The 19,507-nt window shown below is 42.3% G+C and overlaps 1 protein-coding gene across 2 annotated transcripts; it reads left to right on the top strand.

Moving 5' to 3' along the window:
- The first annotated feature begins 5,258 nt into the window (after window positions 1-5,258).
- LOC115027887 (cytospin-A) lies at window positions 5,259-18,948 on the top strand. 2 transcript variants are annotated; one of them, XM_029461424.1, is made up of 12 exons: window positions 5,259-5,621; window positions 6,084-6,217; window positions 7,754-8,365; window positions 8,565-8,617; window positions 13,894-14,405; window positions 14,763-14,859; window positions 14,974-15,040; window positions 16,032-16,092; window positions 16,318-16,414; window positions 16,899-17,015; window positions 17,095-17,154; window positions 17,271-18,948. In XM_029461424.1, the coding sequence occupies exons 2-12, from the start codon at window positions 6,178-6,180 to the stop codon at window positions 17,358-17,360; spliced, it is 1,806 nt and encodes a 601-aa protein (XP_029317284.1). In that variant the 5' UTR covers window positions 5,259-5,621; window positions 6,084-6,177; the 3' UTR covers window positions 17,361-18,948. The 2 variants fall into 2 exon arrangements, with proteins under 2 accessions (XP_029317284.1, XP_029317285.1); XM_029461425.1 differs by having other exon boundaries at window positions 13,894-14,399.
- The last annotated feature ends 559 nt before the right edge of the window (window positions 18,949-19,507 follow it).

The raw sequence follows: 19,507 nt of genomic DNA on the forward strand, positions 1-19,507 counted from the left end.
TGATCTTAGAAAGCGAAGTGGATGCACTTCATTGCAATTTTTCTGCACCAAGCAACTTGTTTTGATTGTACACGGTGCTTGACGTGCTCCATCTCCACTGGTCCTTAAGGAGTAAAAGGAAGATAACTTTGACAGTTCTGAGAGCAGCCATTGATGAAATTAAGTGTTTGAAGGTGCTGCTTTTATGGGCACGGACAGGAGTTTATAGACAGAGACAGTGCAAGTTGGTTTCACTAAGCCTTATGCTGCCATTACGCAGCCATTTATTCAGTCGAATGTCTCAACAGATTGTTGTGACAAGATGATGAAATGCATTACTATCATATCATGTACATACCATCCATAAATATGAGTTCGTTCCAGGCTTCTGTTCCAGTATGCCGTTTGTCTTAGCTCACAAAACACAATCACCTTTTTGGCGGTGTTTATCACAAACAATGGAGAAATCCAAGCAGGTGACAGGCCATTGCATTGTAAATGGAAATGGGAACCGGGTGAGTGAGCCACAGGAACGGCTTCCTAATTGTCTGTGACGCAGCTCCATTTTGAAAGTATATGAGGTTTCTATTATGTGGTCTTTATAATTGTCAAGGGCCCACCGAGGAAATTGCCCATGTCGCAAAAAAAGACGAGTCTTTAGGTCGTCAAAAGAGACAGAATGCTATTTGGTAAATGAGAGAAGATGAGTTTTTAATCTCTTTGGGTTTGGTGGGAGGGCTAGATGAGGCAGGGGGCTGATGTAAAAAATATTGCAGACAAATGTTTGGAAAAAAGGTCTGCGGGGCATGTTGCCCTCCTGTGATGTATGGGCCTAAAATTAATCTGCATCCACGGCAAATCATAACTCTTTGGACATTGTTAGCCAGGAAGTTGTGGTATTTCTGGACTGCTTTGATCTCGTCTTTTATATTCATACATCACCAATGAAATCCAACATTCCCTGTGATCATGTTTCACCCTCCATTTTTCTCCTCTTTCAGACCCAAGCCTACCATAATGTCGCTGTGACGCCTCCAGCTGAGAAATCCATGCCGGGCATGGCTATGCTGTTGGGGGCCTTGGGGATCGGGTTGTGCGGCTACAGCTCCAGGCAGTTGGCACTCTACCACCGGCCGTCCACACGTGTGCTGCAGTGGGTTGGCACGCACACTGATGCCAGCATGGTGGGCACACCGGCCCATAAGATCCCCTTCCTGGATGTTAACCGCCATGCCGGTGCCTGCCAGGAGATCACACCCCCCTCCTTTGTGGGGCAGAAAGTTCCCGTGAAATAATCACCTTTTGATGCTAGGTTGGATATAGATCGGCCAACATCATAGGTTGAGCTCCAGTAACTACACTTCTGCACGACTAAAGATTGTAGCTATGCTGGCCCCCAGCGTGGCCCATGTGCTCTCTGACGATGTGCAAGTGTGGATATTTGGCTGACCTCAACCTGTATGTTCGCAGGAAGTTGGATGTTTTATAGTAATGATGAGTTCTGTAACTAGTGCAACACATACAGTAGAAAAATAGTTGCAACGCTCTTAGATTGTATCAAATACGCACTAATATTAGAGTCTTTATTGCAGAGAGGGCACGAAGCAATATCAATGATTGGATGAGTACGTAATGATGCTGGAACTTCCCAAATACTGTCACAGAATGTAGCTTGAAGGAGCTAATTTGACGACATTGTGTGTCTTTTTGAGGCCTGGCGTAAAAAGCGACTGGTGCTTGGCAGTGCCCCGTTGTACACAGAGGATTGGCAGCTCTCTCTCTGTGTCCAGCCCCCCCTCCCCTTCACTCCCCAGGCAGACAGCCATATTTAAATGCTTGGCCACCCCATCCCTGCCCATGTCTTCAATTTATTTCCTCTGAGGAGGAGCAGGTGCCGTCCGTCAACAAGCCTTGGCATTTGTTGACGTGGCCTGGCCATCGCCTGTCAATCAAGAGACGGCGGAGGAAGAAACAGGTTGGCTTAGTGGCTGGTCCGTCAGAAAAGTTCAATCCTCCCAAGCGTTTGGTCAGGGTGGTAGGAGATTAGCAGAGTGGCAGGGCAGTTTTATGGATTGAACATTTTTATTTTGATATCAAAACCAGCCATGTAAACAACACTTACACAACAGCTCATATACACCTTGTTGGATAATGAAACCTAATTTACCTGCAGGTGGCAGGCGGGCAACGTAGAATGGTGATTCCTCCTGGATAAACCTGTGTCCTCTGTGGGGATTAACCCAGGTGGCAAATCATTCCTGGCACACATACTCCTTTACGTTATCCGGAATTAGAGACAATGACCCATGAGAGACAGACAGTCCCTGTGCAAGTTTGTACCATTCCCCCTGCAGTGTCCACCATTTGTCCCTCTGCCATACATGGATTTATTCATTATGGGATTGGTGTTTCCTTTTGTGATTACCCCAAAAATGTGGTAGTAAAAAAGGGAGGGCGAGACACTGAGTGTGGTTGAGAGTGCGTGCTGTGCCTTATGGATAGCACAGGGTCATGCTGTCTTTATCTTGACTATGAATATTTGAAAATCTACTGATTGTGGAGTTTTGTGTTTCACATCACGTGGTGTGACGGTACCAAGCCATAAAAGGGGGGGCGGTTATTTCTCCACAAGCAGACAACAAGAGGAGGAAGTTCTTAGTATTCTGGAAAAATGTGGAAAAAGAAGGATGGTGAGAACGTTTCATCACTTTGAGTTCAGCCAGTCCTTGTAATCCATTTTTTCATTGTTTAAGATCTATCCTTGTCCATCTAACAAATTGGACCAGCAGCTAGTTGTGGCAGGTTGGGAGCTTTTAGAGACCTGATAGTGGCCCTCCAGAACACTAGTGCAGTAGGTCACCAACACAATGGTGATAATCCACTCAGCAGAGAGGCCTAATAGCTCCAACTGGCATCACACACCGAACAAACGATTGGTCACCTTGCTCTGGAGAGAAACTGATGCCAATAAACAATTCCATAATGGGATTGTGATGGTCTCAAAACAACAGGATACTATGTCACTATATATGCCTGAAAGAAAAATACAGGCTAAATTGGGACTTTTAAGACGTATACTGTAGGACTCGATATATCAAAAGCAAACTGCATGTTATAGTCGTTTTTAGGCATTGGAGGTTGTGTAATGCACCTGGCTGCTTTTGATTGATTCTCTCTATATACTGCAGTGGTGCACAGTGAGCACAGAGCCCTGTGGAAACCTATTGATCTCAATCAGAGGGTGAGGGAGAGCTTGTCTCCTCACTGCAGCAAACTTCCTGTTTCACTCAGCATTATGCAGCTTATGAGGGAGCACTGCCAAGACAGAAAAAAATTAATATCTGAAAACATGTTTGCTGTTGCAATAAAATACAGGGAATCTGTTGGCTTGTGGTGTCACACATCAGCACTCATTCATTTCAATCTGTAAAGGTCTACAAACTCGACTTCAGCTGTGCCCATTAAAGGAGATGTTTGTTCTGTTAGCAGTATAATTAATATTTAATGAAAAGATGTTGGAAGAGATTGATGAAATAAAAGCACTTGGCAAACATGCTGCTCTACTGTTGCACTTAGTCACCGAGTGGGTCATATTGTTTTTGTACAGTGTTGTGCGATGAAGTTGTGCTTTTTGTACCAAGAAATAAATGTGTTTTTAGTCAAAGTGAAATTCATGCTGTTTTGCTGTAATTAGGCTTAAAGGGAATAGACACTGATTTTACAACTTTGATTTTAGATTTTAGAATTCAGTTACCCAACTTCTGGGTTTCACATAATGGGGAAAAAACATTTCTCACTTATACTTGCAGTAATCACATTGATCTAACTGTGAGCTACATTATCCTAAACTTGAGAATCACTGATATGGAAGATGTGGTAAAGGTAATGATTTGGGAAGGGTTGAATGAATCTTGCTCGAACCAGATTTCTTAATGTCGCCTGAAATGGATTCATGAGACTGCACCTCAGTAAGCATCAAACAGGCCTACTTACAGATTGTACAAAATATGACGATACGTTACAATTTAGATGAGAAGAAAAGAGCCTATTTTAGCGATTAAGATGATTAACAAATGTTTTAGTATACTTAACACCAGCATAGTTATAATATGACACATAATAAAAAGTTAGTCAAACTTCATAGATATGGTTCTTTGGATCTTAACGATTTGGGATACTCAGAATCTTTTAGTGTTAGAGAAACATAAAAACACTTTTTATCAAAAGAAATGGAGAAAAGAGAGTTCGGTGAGTGTATTAAGTGTTTTAGAGAATGTACTATTTGTATAATGGGTAATATCTAATTAAATCGGCAAGTAATGACTTTCAGTTAAATCCGTAATGAGGCGCAGACAGCAGAGTAGTACCCAGTGCTGGACGAAGTACTCAGAAGTAAAAGTAGCATTCGCATTACAAATGTTACTAAAATAAAAGTATTACCATCAAAATATACTTAAGGAGTACAAAAAGAAAAAGTACTCATTCTGCACAATGGCACATTTCAGAATAATATATGTTATATTGAGTTATAATTATTGATACATTAATGTGTTCATCACTTTAATGTTGCAGCTGGTAAAGGACAAGCTTATAAAAAATGTTTTACTATATATGTTGCCTGGTAGCTTGTGAATTTCACTAAGGAAACAATAAAGTTTTATATTAACCTATAATAATAAATGATAAATAGTTTGTTGATAACATTTTTTATTATTAATCTGAATCTGAATCTTCAAAGTAACTCAAGTTAAAAAATGCAATTTCCCCTTTTAGTGGAGTAGAAGTATAAAGGTCCATGAAATGGAAATACTCAAGTAAAAGTAAAAGTACCTCTAAATTGTACTTAAGTACAGCACTTGAGTAAATGTACTTAGTTGTCATCCACCACTGCCAGTACCACTTTGGAAATCATTTCTATAAAACTTTACTTTTGTATCCAGCGTTATGCTTAAATAGCTACATTAATGCACTAATAAAGAGTAATCAGACAAGTAATTTAATTTAGGAGCAGTTAGTTGAAAGCACTCACAACTCTAAGCATGCAGATGTGGCACTGAAACTGTCAGCATCTTAAAATGTCACACAATCGGTGATGTAGAAGCCAAACACATAATGGGGAAGTTTGAATACATTTAATCTAGTAATAAGAACAAATAAATACAATTTCAGCCTGGAGCTGCCTGGTACAGTAGGTCAGTGGGTCACCAGCCCGTGAGAGTCAACTTAATCATATTAAGTCAAGAGATAAGTGAGGCAGTGCCACCGCCACACAGCCCAGAGGAAACAGGTTCTTCCTCACGCGGCCTAACGGTGCCCTCTAGTGGACACATCCGGGGTTATCGGCGCCATCCCTCATTGATGTCTACAGTTTGTTTTCTGCTCTTTGGTTCCATGTGCGGATTTAAATCCCGTCTTGTTTTCTTATCAAGATGTTTCCAGCAGCAACATGTTGCTCGGATTCAACTTTGTTCTAAGGCAATGCAGTTACATTTGTCTTTCTGCTGTTCCCGTTCCTCCTCCGCGAGGACGCAGCAGGGCAGTGCGCTGGGTTGAGCGGCGCTGAAAGAAGCAAAGCGTGGAGAAGAAGAGTTCACCAAACTCCGAACAAAAGCTATTTGGGAGTTATTTATCCGCTTTCAAGGGTATGTATCCAATTTATTTTGCTACTCGAATGAAATGTGTTGGGTTTAACGTAGTGGGAGAAAAGTTAAGTTACTTTTGTCAACACGTTTGGATGCACATTGGGCTTCTGTGTAAAAAGCGTTGAAAGCGCGTTAAAATCAATGGCGTTAGAACAATATGATGTTACGTTTTTCATAAATTAGTATTGCCAATTTGGACTACTTATGTTGTTTTGATGGAGCTGAATGTAGCCTATTGGTTTTGGCGCATTTCTCTTGTACAGTGTATATGAATTCAGATGTATTTAACGGCTTTGTTTGTAAAATATGGACTTTAATGTGACCTCCACCAGTCTCTCATACACTTAAAGGGCATACAGTTAGGTTCTGTTCAAAACTGAATTATTTCTCAGCTGGAAAACAGTGCATACGTGCATGACTTCATCATCCATCGTGTGTGTGTGTGTGTGTGTGTGTGTGTAGGTCACCTCCACAGTGCCACTTTGGTCTGGGCTGAGTGAAAGAGCAACAAGCACCTGCAGGGCCCCATCAGTTGCCCAAACCCCATTACTTCAATATGGGTAACTTTTCCAGCAAGGACGGCCATGGACCCACAGGTAGGTCAACAAACACACACCAGCCATAAGCTTGCAATTACGTTTGTTGTTGTTATTTTTAAACTATCTTTGGTCAAATCAATTCCTGTGAATTACTCCTTTGGTCTGTCTCTGCATGCTGAAATATATCTTTAAATGTTTGGCAGTACACACAGACAGACGCCAGCACACCTTGAGGCTCTGATACGTGTAGTAGAAGGAGGATGGTGCAGGGAAAAAGAAGAGAAATACAGGAAGAGAGACCGTATGAAAGAGGGGTGGATAAGGGGTAATCAGGAAACTGAAGGCAACAAAAGGAGTAGCAAGCGGAAAGGCTGTATGTGTATACGTATGTGTATACGTATGTGCGTGTGTGTGTGCTGAGCTGCAGCAGGAATCTTGGCAGCCCTCCTGTGTGTTGCACAGTGAGTGGTCATTCTCCTCGTGTCCCTATGTGATTCGTTCTGGCCCCGCCGGGCCAGCTGTGATGAATCGGCAGAATTCCCCGGCTCAGCACAAGGGCAGCGGATTAATCATAGGAAGCCTAATGCTATCTGACACACACACACCTCAATGGATGCACACACACACACACACACACACACACACACACACACACACACACACACACACACACATTCTCATTCAGTCAATATGCCACTCGTGCGCATGGTTCTGACGGGCACAGTAAGGTTGGGAATAAAGAGATAAAAAGCCGGGGTAGCATGAGAGAGTTATTAGATAACCTGTCATTCTCTCCTTGTGATTTGGCCTCACACAAGGTGGTGCATGCTTAGCTATGTTGACTGCTGCTCTTACATCATTGAACAAAATAAACATGCATTTTGCTAGCAGTGAGGCTTTTGTCCAAACAAGGAAAAGGAGAAAAGAAAAGAAAGAGACAAAGTGGTTCCCATAGCGTCTTAAGCTATTATTGGTGGCATGCTGTTATGTGCAAAGAGTGCTGAGCCAAAAAGGAAAAATCACTTTTATTATTGCTATTTTGTCAAGTTTGGACATGTATCTGTAGCTGACTCCTGCAAATTGGTCTCTGTATGGGCAGCATTTGTCCTCTGTGTTCCTGAATTTGGAGAATGAGTGTCTCACAACATTGCGGATGAGCAGTCCAAGAGGAATGTCTGTATTAAAGCATTCATCTTCAGGGGCATGGCCTGGATGTTTGCTGGTCTGCTCCCCTCACTGAATGGTGTTTTCAGCGTCAACATGCCAGACTAGTGACCACTGAACTGTTTTCTTCCAATTCATTCAGTTCAGGACTCAGTTTCTCAGTCCGTTCTTTTTGCTTTGTTCACAGTCCAGTATGCAACTTACAGTTAGGTCTGTTGTGGAAACTTAAAACCTCCAGCCCACATACATTTAGAATGAAGATCATCAAAGCACGAGACATATTGTGTGTAATAGTTGAACTTTTCAAATTAGAAATATTTGCTTCATTCATTCCAGCATTTTGGGTTAGATGTAGATGTCATTTAATCACACATTTAAACAATTTGCCTTTTCTTATTGAATCTAAATGTATTTGTTTTTCTTTTCTAGGGACCCATGGTGACAGTTTCCACACTCCTCCTGCTTCTCCACAGAGTGATGAGCCTGATTCCATGCCCGGTGTCCCCCGACTCCTTCCCCTTACATCACCTCAACCTTCCCCTGCAGCCCCAGTTTCATCTCCACCTCCAGTCCCAGTCCTCACATCCAGTGGGAAGAAAACACAGTCCAGCAGCACCCTTACCTCTTCCAGTCCCCCTCCTGATTGGAGGCCTCATCCACCAGTCAGTTTAAACAGCTCCACCATTGGCCCTGGAGTCAGCCCGCTTTACAACAAACCAGGAAGCACTGTGGGTAAAGGACAACCTGCTTTGGGGAGAAATGGGGGTCCTCCTACCTCCACACCTTGGCCTCTGGTCTCCAAGGGGAAGACTGTGGCCATCAGCCCTACAAAGAGCACCTCTTCTCTGTGTAGTGCCTCACCTGTGGTGGGCAGCGCTTCTGGGCACAACTGGAGGGAAAGAGACAGTGGTCTGAGTCAGTCTTTACTGCCCGCTCCCGAAGCTGGAGACAACCAGGGCGAGGAGCTGGAGAAGCTGCTGGGGGAGTGTAAAACAACACTGGGTGTCACTGCCAGTCAGGATGGGTCCACGAACACAGCAGGTGAGATATAATACACGTTATATATTGCTGATAAATAATATTTATTTTTGCAGAATTTTAGTTTGAGCACTAAATCTTGCCATTTCATTGTTGGCCTAATATTTCCCTGTTTTGTGAAGGGCAAATCCATTTCCATGACATTTTTATTTTATTTGATATGCATGTGATGTCGTCTGACATTTCTGTATCCTTCCCTCAGAGATACTGAAGCATCTACTGACAGAAGTGAAGAGTTTGAAGAGTACTTTACAGGTGAGATGCACCATAAAGTTTTGTTTTTTTCTGGCAGGTTTTTTCTTATACATTATCTGTCCGTGTGGTCAGTGTGATACTAATGGTAATTGACCATTTGCTAACCTCCTCCCTGGAACAAAGATTGTCCAATCTTAGTTTAGCCAGATGATATGCTCTACGTTGAAGTGGTGTTCATGGAACTGTATTAAGAAACATACTTCATATATAAACAGTTTGGTGAGTGGTGTTTTCTTTTCTAGCAATCAAAACCAAACATACAAGAGCAGAAGTGTGAGACCTGGATTAAACGCTGTGTTTATCTGCTCTAACGCAAGCTGCAACGATTAGCATGTCTAGCTAACTAGCTTACTACTACTACTACTACTACTACTACTACTACTACTACCACCGCTAACCACTATTATCATGTATGTGGTTATCAACTGCTTAGGCTATCTAAAACCCCCTTTTCTGTTTACAGTGTTTTCATTTTTTTCAAGTCAGCTGGAAATATTAAAAGTTAGCCGGAGATAAAGTTTTCAACAAGCTCATGCAGCTAACGTTAGCTTAATAGCTAGCTACCGATCAAACCTAATAGCGACAATTACTATTTCAGCCAGCAAAAGGCTGCTGTCTAGAAAGGAAAAGCCTGATTTCTTTCAAAACTCTGTCTGAAGCGAAGGATCCAGTGTTTCAAAAAGTACTATGAATTCCAAAAGGGTTATTTTGACATAGTCATGGTTAGTAAGAGGAGCGGGGCTTTGTGAACAGTAAATGAGGGACTGCAGAGCACTCTTGCCTTTTCCTATCTTTAGTCTTATGTTTCAAACATGAAGAAAACTCCTCTTTTTTTTTTTGCCAGCATACTTGAAAGACAGGATTAGTATAGCAATGTAAACAGGAAGTCACTCACTCCAATTACACATAAATCAGAATTAGGAGCTCATCCAGGAAATGACACCAAAACACACCCTGTCAACCTCCATCCCCCTCACTACCACAATAGGCTAATTATAATAGACTGGGCCCCCGCTGGGAGCCGCAGCTTTGCTCATGGAGGTCTTCCTGTCCTCTGCTTCTCCTGAGAGGCTCAAAATAGGAAAACCGTTGAGATTATCTTCTGTCAAAGTTGTTTATCGCTCATACTTGTAGAGTTGATGGAAGATAATTGCATGTATGCATACATCTTGAATGTTAACATGACACCTTCATTCTAAGATTTTTTTATTTAAAGTAAAAAGTAATGCTTCCATCACACATTTATTTCTCTTCCTTGGGCCCGAGCTAAAGAAGCTTGTCCAGTAGGGATCCACCAGCTACTTTGGATTGACCCACTATTAGGTTCCAAAAGTTAAGGTAAACCATGTACAATAAGAATGTAAATTCTGCAAGCATTTTTCAGTACTATTGCTTGGGCGTTCCATGCTCATATGAGAATGGTGATATGCTGCAGTAATTTCCTGTCTGTCGTTCGTTCCAATTCCTGACCCTCCCTTATGAGGATTGTAGCAAGAGGCTCCCAGCTTCCTCTAAATCTGCCACAGATTACAACAGCTGGAATATGACAGTTTGTTTCCCCTCAACCCCATCTCCTTTCTCCTCTCCGCTCAGAATTATTTTAGTTATTCTGTTGCAACCGAGTGCTAATCTGACACGCATGACAATCATGTACTACACACTTCCTTGTCACCTCTTTCTCTACCTGATATTCAATCCCTGCTCCCTCCTGTCTGTCCCTCCTCTCTCATCTACTTTCCCACATCCCTGTAAGGGACCTAAACCTCAGAGAGACTGTGGTGTACCACTGAGAGTTAGCTGTGTATTAGACAGCGGGGCAATCTAACACTTTGTTTACATGGGCCCTCGGTAGGGCAATATAAGCCTGCAAAGCTGGACTTTATGAACCCTCTGTCTGCTCTGCTGTCCTGGGAGGCTTTTTGTGGCGAGCAGGAGAAGGGGAGTGCGGAGGAGGGGGTTCACATTCGGCTGTTCAGGAGACAAAACTTGTTTTGTTTTGTGCTGTGTGGCAGGGTGGGGGCGAGGGCTGCAGTGACTGACTGGCCATGTGTTTTGTGTGTGTGTGCTCCACGTGAGACGGAAGACTTACCAACACGTACCGATGCATTGAAAGTCTTGGCTGACGCAATTGGTTTTGTAGCTTTGTATGGAAGCCTCCTTCCCCTTTCTCGTGCTCTGCCTTTTCTTCATTCCGTCATTCTTTCTCCATCAGAGAGCTGACCGCTCCTCCCTGAGCACAAGAACTCCAAACAATTACCCTCCAACTTTTTGCTGCAATGCTCCCTATCTCAGCCCTTCCTTCCGCTCTCTGTCTTCTCCCCCACCCCTCCTCCTCTATCTCGCTTCCTCGCCTCCTAGTCTGCTCTTTTACTTCCATCTATCTTTTCATCTGACCCCAAGTTGCTCAAGCCTTTTTACTACAAGGTTTTGACCCTTTTTTTCTGTGTAATTTAAGTAGCCATTATTCTTCCAGTCACATTCTGTGAGCTAAGCCTCTCCTCCGCGCCTCTTCATCCCTGGCTTCCAAATGCTCCTGTCTTTCTCTTCCTGTCCACAGTCATAATGCATTTCCTGTAATTAAACGGAATTCTGAAAACGCATGATTACCCAATGTGCAGCGAACTACTAAGGATATAATCCGATGTACCATCTGTCTGTGCTTATGTGCACCACCAGTCTTCAATTGTCTTAACCAACAAAAATAAAAAAACTCCATTTATGTCTGGGCAGTGGGTGTGTGCGTGGGTTGCTGGTCAGATTTGTCTTCCCTGCCTCCCGGAGATTTAGTTGATCTCAAAGCCCTCCTTTGGAATCAGTTCCAGGTGAACGCTGCCGGAGATTTCCAGGAATGATCTCAAGGTTCCCTCTGCTCCCTTTTGTCTTCGCTAAGCTGCTCCAGCAACCCAGACTCAAAAAGGCCCTGTATCTGGAGGCTGTTCCCATGTAGAATGAAGAGTAGGTGTGTTTGAGAGGATTGGAGGAGGGGGCTTGTGTTGCATTGCAGAGTAAATGGCAGTGACTTGGGACCCTTTTCTTTGATATCTGTGGACATGTAGATGTGGACATCTACCAAGCCATTTTGTCCGTGTGTGGGATTGCTGTAGGCGATGAAATGTCCCTTCATAGGCGTAACGGTGTATTCAACCATTTTCTTAAGAATACACACCACAGGCTAAGCTGTAAAGAGGAGCCAGGAGTTGGAATGTTTCCCCAAGTATGTTTAAAAAAAAAAAAGAAGAAACTTGCTGTGGAGGTGAACTAGGGACAGATGGTTCACACACACACACACACACACACACACACACACACACACACACACACACACACACACACACACACACACACACACACACACACACAGAGACTGATACAATCTCCAAGTGTGCTGGACCCATTCCAGGAAATTCTCAGATGTGCATCAAGAGTATAGACAGACCAGTGTATCTGTGTGTGTCCTGGATACCACATCTGGTCTTGCAGTGGGTCAGTAGATCAGCTCCTAGGGGTGTGTGTGTATGTGTGTGTGTGTGTGTGTGTCTATCTGTCTGTGTCTTAAGACTGACAATCCACACCCTTATCTCAGCGTGAACACGAGGAGCGTCCCTTCCTGTTTCCTTCAACATACATGCTCTGGTTGAAGTGTCCACGTCCTGATAACAAAGACGAGGTCCTTCAAGTCTAAGTGGCTGTTTCAGTATTAATTAATATGGAACCATTCCAACCGCAGACCTCTATATTACTATTCATGTTCCCAGGGAGAGTGTGTGTGTGTGTGTGTGTGTGTGTGTGTGTGTGTGTGTGTGTGTGTGTGTGGTGAGGTAGAAGAATAAGAGAAGTGTATGTGTGGGAGAGAAAAGGGGAATATGATCTGTGTATATATATGTGTGTGTGTGTGTGTGTGTATCCTGTGTAATCGGGTCCAGCTGTGGTCTTGAGTCACTGGTCAGATGAGGGAGCAACTTGGCTCAGATATCTCCTCCTCCTCCACATCTCCATCCATTCTTCATCTAATTACCAACCCTCCCAACCCCTCCGCTCCTCAGTACTCTCTCACATCTCTCTCTGTCTTACATTACTCCAACAGTATTACGTCTGTGCATGATTTCAACCACTATTGTTGTCCTTCCTCTCTCTTTGTTTTCTGCCTTCCTCATTCCCTCTCTCCTCTTATGATGATGGTAACTTAACATTATTTAATGCCCTGGCATTGCTTACCTTCATTGGTTATAGTTATAAAACAAACACTTCTTCAGCCACAGTGTTGATGACACAGAAAGCAGTTTCACAATGCAACCTCTGCCACGCACTGGGAATACAGCTTGAATCTGTGTTTTTTCTTTTTCTGTGAAAAATCGTTATGGGTTCTTTTCTTTTCTACAAAAGTTGAGCACTTTAAATGCTGCAAAAACCTTTTGGCTCACAATTGAGTAATGCCTCATTAGAGTTGACTTGCCAGCTCCACTCTTCTCTGTTGCCTCTCAGTTCAGCTCTATGTAGTCTCCCAATGAGGGCCAAATGGATAAAGATTGGTCATTTGATTATAGTCAATGTCTGCTGAGGGTTCAGCTAGGTTTGTTTTTGGCAATCCTATCCAGTTTGGGTTTGAAAATGCCAGTTTAATTCTTTGTATGCTTTGTATTAAGTTATTGTAGAAAAGGATCTGCAGTAGAATAACACTTGTCTAAGTGTAGCAGTAAGAGTTGCCTGTTTGTACTCTGATGAAATCACAAGCTGCATGTTGTTTCGATCTGGACTCAGAAGGACATTTAAATAAGAAAAGATCTCGGAGCATTTGTAAGTGACTGTTTTTCAAGCACACTTTTAAATGAAAGGCAGCATTCAGAAAGACGATCTTTCATGAAGATCACATGAGTTTCTATCTACCTTTTTAAAAAAACACAAATATCCCTGTGTTCATATTAGGAACATTTCATGTCACAATTATTCTGGCCAACAATCAAGCTAATCATAAGGTTTCCCTGCATTAATAAAGGATACCATTTAGTAGCAACACTGTGAGTCTGTTCTTTCATACATGATGATTCCTATATTTTTAAATCCGGCTCTTGTTTCACTTCTCTACCATGATGCTTTTTCAAGTCACTCTTAAGGATTTTCATGATTATCTCGATAATGAAAATTCACCACAATTAACTTATTGCAAGTGCGTTTTATCGCGACCCTACATTGTCTCATCCTTAGTTCACATAAAGCATCATCAATCAGTTGGCATGACTGCGTTCTTCACTTCAACACCTCTGCTGTTTCCCTTCCAGACGGAGCGTGGGGAGTGGCTGCAGTTCCAGGCTGACCTGCAGGTGGCGGTGTCAGTGGCAGACCGCCTGAGAGCCGAAGCCGAAGAAGAGCTGACCGTGCTCCGAGTGGCGCACAAGGATGTGGAGCGGGAACTGGCTGCGTCCCAGCAGAGACAGAAGGAGGCTGACATGCAACTGGTCACCCTGAGAGGGGAGTTAAAGGAGAGCAGGCAGAGACTGGCTACTCTCGCCCGGGCTCCATGTCAGGAACCTGAGAGGCCCAATGGACAACCAACCAACAGCTGTGAAAGCAAGGAAGTGACCCAGCGGGGCAGGGAGCGGGGAGCGTACAGGTTGGGGTTGGAGAGTAGGAGTCAGAATGAATTGACGAAGAATGTTGTAAGCGAGGAGGCCAGAAGAGACTGTAAAGGTGTGACGAAGCGTTACCTGAGAAATGTGACCAACGAGGACAGGAGTGGAGAGGAGGTGCGATCCAGCGACACACGAAGGACGGCAACCACAGAGAGGTCAAGGTGACAAACTGTTTGACCGTTTGCTTTTTTGTTTCACATTTTTTTGCAACACATTATTAAAGCATCATTTTTTGCAAGTGGCACTTTTAATGTGTTCCGACAGTCAGATACTTCAAAACAAAGTCAAAAGCCTTTTTTTGTCTTCCACATTTTATGTCTCTGACATAGTGACAGATGGATAACAATCTCCAGATTTGGGCAGATTATTGTGGTTCTTTTGAATGTGTTGTACTTCACAGGGCTTCAGGACAGTTTGGAGCAAAGAGGAACAGCTGTCCTATTAAAAATAATTCCATCAAAAACAGTTAGTTTGTTTTATCTGCGCTGTTCTCTTAACTCTGTATTGTGATGTTGCAGAAGCCTGTCCAGATTACCTGCTTCCTCAGGCTCCCCCACCGTGCAGAATGGAACTTCCCAGCCCAATACTGCCTCAACAGTTGGACCCACAAACAAGGTGGAAGATACTTCTTCAGAGTTTGGTTGTTAGCCAGGAAATGCAAACATGTAAAACAGAGTTTGCTGTTGATGTAATGATTTTAATAAAATTCCAATTGTGTCTCTTTTAAAGAACTTGGGGCAACTAAGAGGCAGAAGAAGTCTGGATTGGCAAGACAGCAGGTCAAGCACTGACACAGGTAAAATGCTTGTATACAATGTGTCATAGCTGTTATTTCACTTAAAGCCTGGGTAGGTAACATTGGAGCAAACTAAATTTTCTAAATTATGATTGGATGGATTTATTACAGTCCTGCGACAGCCTCAAATTCCGAATTTGTTTCTTTCTTTTTTTTGTCAATTTTTGTCAATTCTCAAATACATTACCCACCTTAGCCTTAACTGATTGTATTCTGAAGTTGTTAAAGGTACCCTGTAGAGTTTTTGACCACTAGCAGCGCTATGGAGCAACGTTTTTTTTTAAGTTTGACCCCATTTAGTTTGTATTGTACATCTGCACAAGGATGATAACACAAGACGTGCAGCAATGTGCCAACAAAGGCAATGAAGAAGAAGAAGAAGAAGAAGAAGAAGACTACTGCAAGTAGACATGAATGTAAACAATGCAGAAATCAGCTTATATAGATATTTTAGTGAAGGGAAATTAATTGAATATGTGTGTTAGACCACAAGGATATGAATGAATGTCACCTGTAAACTTTTGTTTGTTAACATGAACACTCCACAGGGCACCTTTTTTAAATCTGCACTTAACAACATTTTCATATAAACAAAGACTCAAATGACTAATCCTAATGTTAAAGGGGGAGCTCGTAAACAAACCCACAAGTAATTGTTACCCAACTCTGCAGTTTCCCTGAGCTCTACAAAGTTGTGGTGAACACAGTGGGATATGTTCTGCTAAAGAGTCTCTTGTTCTTCTCTGGAGTTGGAGAAGAAAACAGCTCCCAATGAATTCCAACAATGCTCTGTGTCTTCAGGATGTGTCAATGGGCAATTGTTGTCTCACTTGTTTGCTACTTTACAGAGTGAATGTCAATGTAACAGCTTGTTCTGCTGCCCCTAGTGGCCAAGAATGAATGAATGCTGCTTTAAACATGTAGAAGTTCATGTTGGCGTGTTTCTTAATGACTCCATAAATGAATGCAGTCTGGTTGTTTGTCTTTACAGGAAAACGTGAGGAGTCTCTAAACAAATACAACTCTGCCCTCACTGAGCTGCCTCCCACCAAGTGAGTCCACACACGCACACGCACACACGTTCACAATCTAATTACTGGTTTGGCTCTCATAAAGCTTGATATTGTGGCCAAAACACCTCTCGCACTTGAATCAATTTGTTAATCAGGTTTTCCTTTTCAATAACAGAGTCAACTCTGTGACGAGATTGTTTTAATATGCCCAGTGATCAAAACAAAAACATCTGAAAGCTTGTATCATGTTGTTGTTGTTGTCAGATCCCAGGATGGTTTCAACCTGCTGCTGCGTCGCCATGGAGGCTCAAAGAGAAACTCGCTGCTCCGCTGGTGTCAGAGTCGAACACAAGGCTACAAGGTGATCCTCGGTGACCTTTACTTTACAAGTCTTTCCCAAAGCGCCACTTGGTGACATAAGTCTTTTAAAGGCTAACCCCAAAGCATAATGTAATAGATGTAATTGAGTCGTATTATTCCGAGCAACAGCTAATGTGGTATTGATGATAATATACCACATTATAATTGGTTATTATTGCTCCTTGCAATTTTCCTTCAAATTGCAATAAAGTGAAAGTTGCATATTTAGTTTGGGTGTCCCTGGTGGTATAGTAAGCACATCTGGGGCGATAGAATTCCAGTTTTTAATAAGTTAATAACGACATTGAGCCAGCGCGCACAACACCAGGACCCTGAAACCAGGAGCATCATTAATTTTAGTATTTACACTACAGTGACAGCAACATGTCTTCTGAGAATAGTTGCTCACCACTGGAGATACAGTTAGACTATTGCAGCTTTACCCATTTCTTCTCTTGCTATAATCTTCCTGTCTCTCCCTGCAGAATATTGACATCACCAACTTCAGCAGCAGCTGGGCCGACGGTCTCGCCTTCTGTGCCGTCTACCACACCTACCTCCCCTCACACGTCCCTTACACCGCTCTCACTCCGGAGAACAAGGTAGGACCTGTGCCCGTGTGTTTTATACGCCCGAGTGATTTATAGCATTCGACTTATCGATTCCTTCTTTTCTTTGCAGAGGGAGAATCTCAGTTTGGCATTCAAAACAGGAGAGACTGTTGGAATCACACAAACCCTGGTGAGCCTCGGGGCTTTTTATAAATAAAAGACATTTACAGTAAAGCCTTCTCTGACTCTGACAGATGAAAGTTCGATTTTGAGCTTATAGACGCATTTGAAATGTTTGCTCCACAGACAGTGGAGGAGATGCAGAGAGCAGGCGGTCCTGACTGGCAAAGGGTCCTGAGCTACGTGGAGAGCATCTACCGTCACTTTGAGATGTGACTGTCGGAGGTACTGACAGACAATCAGGACTCTTCAAAGGAAACAATGAGTTGTTTATAACGATGGCTCCCTGAATACTATAATATACCTTTTTGTTGTGTGTGTGTGTGTGTGTGTGTGTGTGTTTGTTTATGGAAACTGGACAAACTTCTGTTTGCAAAAAGACTTTTTGACATCAAGATACCTGATGAAAACATGATTTGGAAAATGTTAATTTGCTGCTGTGGTTTGAAGTTTCTTCTGCTTAGTTTTCTGTCACATCCTTCAGAACATGTCGTCTCACCAGGTAGAGGCTGTGGAAGTGGCGAGGCCCAAAGTATTACGTTTTCATTGGTTTGTGCCACCGTTGTATGCATTCTTATATCTTTCATATACTTAATCAGCTGACTGAATTTAGACTCAGTGAAAGCAGATAGTTTATCTGAATCTGACAAACTGAGCAGGAGGGGAAGGATTAATAAAACACTTATTTTAAACAAAATGTGCCTCATGATAAACATTCTCTTAAATTTCTCTTTATATTTTCTCTTGATTTTATGTCAAGAGAACATTTTTGTAATCATCCAAATCAGCTCTTACTGTGTGCTGAATGAAGAATCCCACTTGTGGCCGATTGTTTAATTGAAATGGGTAACGCCCCCCTAAACACTATAAGGGCAGGTGTTGTGCCGTGTGCAAATAATCTGGCACATGCCAAATAATAGGAGAGATGCCACAGAACAGCTGTAAGAAGAAGAGCTTCAGCAGTAGTTACTTCGAGGTACTATTAAATAAACTTAGTAAACATGGGATTTTCCAGAGCGTCAGTGCTGGTGTTACAGGAAAAACCAAAAAGCAATGGAACAACAGTATTTCTTTAATAATCCAATCATTATAATCACACTAAAGAGAGAAGAGCAGCAATGAGGACAAATGGTTGAATCCCAGAAATCAATAGGCACTAACAAAATACAAACCAAGATAAAAGGAAATGTGTTCTTATATCGCTTCCTGCATGAGGCCCAATGTTATTGTAGCTTTCAAAAATAAAGTATATCATTGACCACCATAGACGAATATCTAGATCTTTTTTTATAGCATTATGAGGAAGGTATCTGTACAGGTAGAGTTGCTGTAAATGTCTACACACTGGTACTTCACTGACTGAAAGTACTGTATCACATCATCTACCTTCACCAAATCTGTAAGCAGTCCTTAAACTGCACTTTGTTTTATCTGCCAACGTGTTCTGCTGATGCTCTGCAAAGACTTTTTCGTGGACCTTTTTAGCACTCTGTAAATATGCACTTTTGTCAGCACCTTGTTGGTGTACGAATGTAATAATGTACAGTACAGATGTTACACAACTGCATTACAGGAGTAACATAAAGCAAATGCAAGCCTACACAGACTTATTCATTCGGTTGCACCCTCACAGATTCACAAACACACCCTTGTACACCAGTGCCGAGAAACGGAGCTTTTTGCCAAAGTCGTACGTGATAAATACTGGAAAGAAGTTTTCTTTCTTGAAATGGACCAGTGTAAAACATGTTCATATGTAACTAGTGAGAAAAATTATACCAAAGAAATAAAATGTTAATATGAAGCAAATGATGGTATTGTGTAACCCAGTGACTTGTATAAAACTTTGACTTTCAACACTACAATGAACCGACTGAAGAGACATTTATGGGCTTAGCCAAGTAAAGTATTACTTGATGTTCTTATTTGGGTTGGAAGAGGCTCTGCTCCCAAAGTGATGAGTTAGCTTTGACTTTACTGCCTCCTGCTGGTAAAGAAGAGTAAATACAGGCTTTCATTGTGCCGGTGTCATCATGTTCCTCTGAACATTGTAATTACTGCTTAGAGGTTAAAACATGTTCCCACAATGTCAGCGCATCTCAATGAACTCACACAAACTCTTTGTGTGACCTCTAAGTCTGTGTCTTGCACAAACAATGTTACAATATAAGACTTCCCTTTTTTTAAGTTTAAAACTCTTTGTGTAAAAAGTGCATTTTGGTGACTGATCACCAAGACAAAGCCCCCCCCACTGTCCTGTCATCACAGAGTCATTAACACGTCAGACCACATGGCTGAACCTGATTCAAACCGCAGCCTCTTATTTTCAGCTAACATGCCAATTATTACACTCTCGGGTGGTT

Source organism: Cottoperca gobio, chromosome 22 (assembly GCF_900634415.1).
Source record: "Cottoperca gobio chromosome 22, fCotGob3.1, whole genome shotgun sequence".
Lineage (NCBI taxonomy): Eukaryota > Metazoa > Chordata > Actinopteri > Perciformes > Bovichtidae > Cottoperca > Cottoperca gobio.

Excerpts from the sequence above, each read along its gene's own strand:
- LOC115027887 (XM_029461424.1), top strand. The coding sequence starts at position 6,178 with ATGGGTAACTTTTCCAGCAAGGACGGCCATGGACCCACAG. Across the intron at positions 14,860-14,973 it reads CAGTTGGACCCACAAACAAG|AACTTGGGGCAACTAAGAGG; the intron begins GTGGAAGATACT and ends TCTCTTTTAAAG. Across the intron at positions 16,093-16,317 it reads ACTGAGCTGCCTCCCACCAA|ATCCCAGGATGGTTTCAACC; the intron begins GTGAGTCCACAC and ends TGTTGTTGTCAG.